This window comes from Penaeus vannamei, chromosome 15 (assembly GCF_042767895.1).
Source record: "Penaeus vannamei isolate JL-2024 chromosome 15, ASM4276789v1, whole genome shotgun sequence".
Taxonomy (NCBI): domain Eukaryota; kingdom Metazoa; phylum Arthropoda; class Malacostraca; order Decapoda; family Penaeidae; genus Penaeus; species Penaeus vannamei.
Genome location: NC_091563.1, coordinates 2,878,876 through 2,882,944, shown reverse-complemented (window position 1 = coordinate 2,882,944; position 4,069 = coordinate 2,878,876). Strand labels below are relative to the sequence as shown.

The 4,069-nt window shown below is 45.3% G+C and overlaps 1 protein-coding gene across 1 annotated transcript in view; it reads right to left on the bottom strand.

Moving 5' to 3' along the window:
* LOC113824452 (voltage-dependent calcium channel subunit alpha-2/delta-3) overlaps window positions 1–3,888 on the bottom strand; it is a 143,840-nt gene extending 139,952 nt beyond the window's left edge. The window contains exon 1 of the mRNA XM_070130898.1: window positions 3,879–3,888. Coding sequence (XP_069986999.1) covers window positions 3,879–3,888 — 10 coding nt within the window. The remainder of the gene's footprint in view (window positions 1–3,878) is intronic.
* Window positions 3,889–4,069: the final 181 nt, after the last annotated feature.

Here is a 4,069-nt window from a genome sequence, read left to right as displayed (position 1 = left end):
AAAGTTTTTTTTTTTAAATACTTACTTTGAAAGTAGGTTTAATCGATTTTTTGTCTATTTTCTCTCGTCCTTTCTTCCTATTTTTCGCTAGCGTTATCATCGTTATCGTATTTTATCATGTTATCATCGTTATCGTTATTTTCTTTCGTTCTTTCTTCCTATTTTTCGCCAGCGTGTGTGTTTTGTTATCATCATCTTTGTTATCACTATTGTTAATGGTAGAAGCGTTGATGATAAGAATAACAATGTCATTTTCATAACTTCCATTATTATTTTGTTGTTGTTTGTCATTGCATTATGATTATAACTTTTTAGTCATGTCGAAAATAGCTTGAGACAAACATTTTCCCCTTCCTCCCTCCCTCCTCCTCTTCCTCCTCTATCTCCTCCTCTTCTTTCTCCTATTTCTCCTCCTCTTTCTCCCTCCCTCCTCCTCCTCCTCGTCCTCCTCGTCCTCCTCTTTCTCCTCCTCCTTCCCTTCTTTCTCCTATTTATCTTCCTCATCCTCCTCCTCCTCCTACTACCTCCTCTATATCCTCCCTCCTCCTCTCTCCTCTTTATACTCATCCTCCTCTTCCTCCTCCTCCTCTTCCTCCTCCTCCTCCTCTTTCTCCTCCTCCTCCTCCTCCTCCTCCTCCTCCTCCTCCTCCTCCTCTTCCTCCCCCCCTTCCCCCACCCCTTCTCCTCCCTTTTTTCTGCCTATAAATACCTCCTTTTCTTAGATATTTGGCTTTTGTTTTCGTCGTAAGAAGAAAAAAAAGATGAAACAAACAAACAAACAAAAGGACAAACTTTTTTTTGGAAGGGGCGGAGAGAAAACAATTTTTTTTATAGAACTTCGTTGTCGGGAAAAAAATGTATTGATGTAAAGATTATTTTTTTTCTTTTTTCTAATGGAAAAAAAACACACAAAAAAACAGGAGAATTGTGTGTGTGTATATATCAATGTGATTTTTTTTCTTTTATCTAAGGAAAAAAACAGGAAAATTGTGTATATATATTTAAAAGCAAGAAGATAACAAAATAAACTTTTAAAAATGAAATGAAAAAAACATATTTGAGTGAGGGAGAAGAGGAGAAGAAGGAAGAGAGAAAAAGAAAAAGAGAAAAAAAGCGGGGGAGAGAGGAAGAAAAGAGAAATCAAACAAGAAACGGATAAAAGGATAGAAACATGCAGAGGCAGAGGAACGAAAGGGGAAATGAGAAAGAAGCAGATAAAACACAGAAAAGGAAAGAGATGGAAAAGGAATCGAGAAAAAAAACTAAAGAGGAAAACGAGCCAAAAAAACAAGTAAACATAAAAAAACAAGAACAGCAAGATAAATAAATAAAGGAAAGAAAGGATAAAAAAAAGCGTAAGAGATGAAATTCGACGAAGGAGAAAGACAACGAGAAAGAAACGAAAAAAGAAAGAAGCGACGAGAACCGAGAAGAGGAAAAAAAGGGAAATAAGGGAAAAAAATAGGTGGGTGGGGGGGAGGGGGAGAAAAGAGCGCCTATCCCCCCTCCCCCTCCCCCCCCTCCCCCCGCCCTCGCTTCTGCAGTCCCTGGCGCAGTCACCATACCGCCGCGTCCCGATCCCTCCACGCGACGCCGACTTCGGACTCGTGTTCGGAACTTAGATTAGCTTTCGAATTTTTTTTTTTTCTCTCTCTCTCTCTCTTCTTTTCCTCTTTTTTCCTCCCTTATACATTCTCGCAAACACGAACATCCGAATACATATCCATTCACCAACTAGGACAAATCCTATTTTCGACCGGAGAGAAAGCGGGAAATGAATAATAATGATAATAAATTGTGAGAAAGACGAAAATGCCAATATGTTTCACGCGTCCGAATGCGCTGATTGATATCAAGAAGCGAGGCTGATGATTCGCTCGTTACTATTCATAAGGGAAAGGAAATAAGGAGGAGGAGGAGGAGGAGAGGATGGGGGAGGAGGAGGAGGAGGAGGAAGGGGGAAGAGGATGGGGAGGAGGAGGAGGAATAGGTTTGAAGGTTGTGGTGGTGGAGGAAGAGATCCATGGAGGTGGAGGAGGAGGGAGGAAGGGGGTGGAGGAGGAGGAGGAAGGGGGAGGAGGAAGGGAGGGAGAAGGGGGTGGAGGGGGGAGAAGGGGAGGTGGAAGAAGTGTTGGTGGTGGAGGGAGGAAGGGGGTAGTGGAGAAACGAAGGGGAAGAGGGATGAAAGCGGAGGGAAAAGGGGGAAAGGGGGTGATGGAGTAGGAGGAGGAAGAGGTTGGAGGAGGGAGCGAGGAGGAGGAGGAAGGGGTGGACGGAGGGAGGAGGAAGGGGGGTGGAGGAGCGGAGGAAGGGGGTGAGAGGAGGAGGAAGAGAAGGAGGAGGGAGGAGAGGAGGAGGATGGGGTGGAGGAGGAGGAGGCGGGTGGAGGAAGGAGGAGGAGGGGTGAGGGGGTGCGGAGGAGGAGGGCCCCGTTGCTGGGCGGAAGAGGGGGGTGGAGGAAGGGGGATGGAGAAGAGGAAGGAGGACGAAGGAGAAGAGGAGGGAGAGAGGATGAAAGGGGGATGGAGAAGGATGGAGGAAAGAAGGGGGTGGAGGGTGTGAGGAGGAGGAGGAAGATGGGGGAGAAGGAGGGAGAGGATGGGGGAGGGAGGATTGTAGGCGGAGAGAAGGAGTAGCCGGAGGAAGATGTCGCTCTAGCAGAAGAAAGAAAAAAGAAGGTTGAAGGGGAGGAAGAGTAGACGAAGGAAAGAAAGAAAGAAAAACAAAAGTATAAGAATTATGAAGAGATAAAGAGATGACCGAAGAAGAGACAAAAATAGGTCATTCGAGGCCAGAGAGGGAGAGAGAGGGAAAAAAAGAGACAGACAGACAGAGAGAATGTCAAATCAGGTCCAGATAAATAATATATGACCAGCGTTCTTTTTCTCTATTAATGAACAGCGGCGGGGCGTGAAGAACAAAAGCAGAGAGAAAGAACAAAATAATTAAACCATCATACGAGCTACGGACGTAAAACAAACAAACGAACACACACGGGCTTCATAACACAGGCATCAACGGCATAAATAACGAAAAGTAAAAAAAAAGCTTTATTTTATCTATTTATTGGTACTTTATCAACTGTGTGTGTGTGTGTGTGTGTGTGTGTGTGTGTGTGTGTGTGTGTGTGTGTGTGTGTGTGTGTGTGTGTGTGTGTGTGTGTGTGTGTATGTGTGTGTGTGTGTGTGTTACGTGTGTGTGTGTGTGTGTGTGTTACGTGTGTGTGTGTGTGTATGTGTGTGTGTTACGTGTGTGTGTGTTTTATGTGTGTCTGTGTGTGTGTTTTATGTGTGTCTGTGTGTGTGTTTTATGTGTGTCTTGCAGAATTGGAAAATTGGCTGAGAAACTCTCCTGTTTGAGAAGCGGTAGCGTGTGTACAATCATTTGAAAAAATAAGAAAACATGCAGAGTATGACCATCCCTTTCTACGTCTTCTTATCTCTTGACACTCTCTCTGCCTTTATTTCTTCTTTTCTATTTTCTCTCCTTCTCTTCTTTTCGCCCTTTTCTTCATTATCTTTCTTTCCTCTTCTCCCCTTTACTTCGAAACCTTTCCTCCTCTCCTCTCCCCCTCTCACGCATTCTTCCTTCCTGCTTCTCACCCTCCATCCCCTGTTTCTTCCCCTCCTCCCCCTTCCCCCTCCCCTACCCCCCTCACCTCCGACGAGACAAAACTGCGCCAAACTTGGGAGATCTCCTTTAGACCCGGCGAGTCACCCTTATGCTCCCCCGTCATAAGGATCCTTATCCCCCGGCCCTCCCCACTGCCTGGGTTCTTGCGCCGGCCCGCCTCGTCTAATTTGTGGTTTAGGAGAATGAGCTCTGGGCAACCCCGCCATAACGCTCAAATTAGTGATTAAAATAGAGGCTTGTCGAACTTGTGGACATATCGGGCCCGGCTCAGCGACATTAGGAAGAACATTTACAAGTTTAATGGCTTGTATATGTGCTAATTGTAATGCTGAACATACGTTAGTACTCAGCCAGCGCAGGCTTAGCGGTGCCGAGGACGAGGAAAGTTCCACGATCGACGGAAACGAGGATCTGTAAATTAATAAATGGATAAATT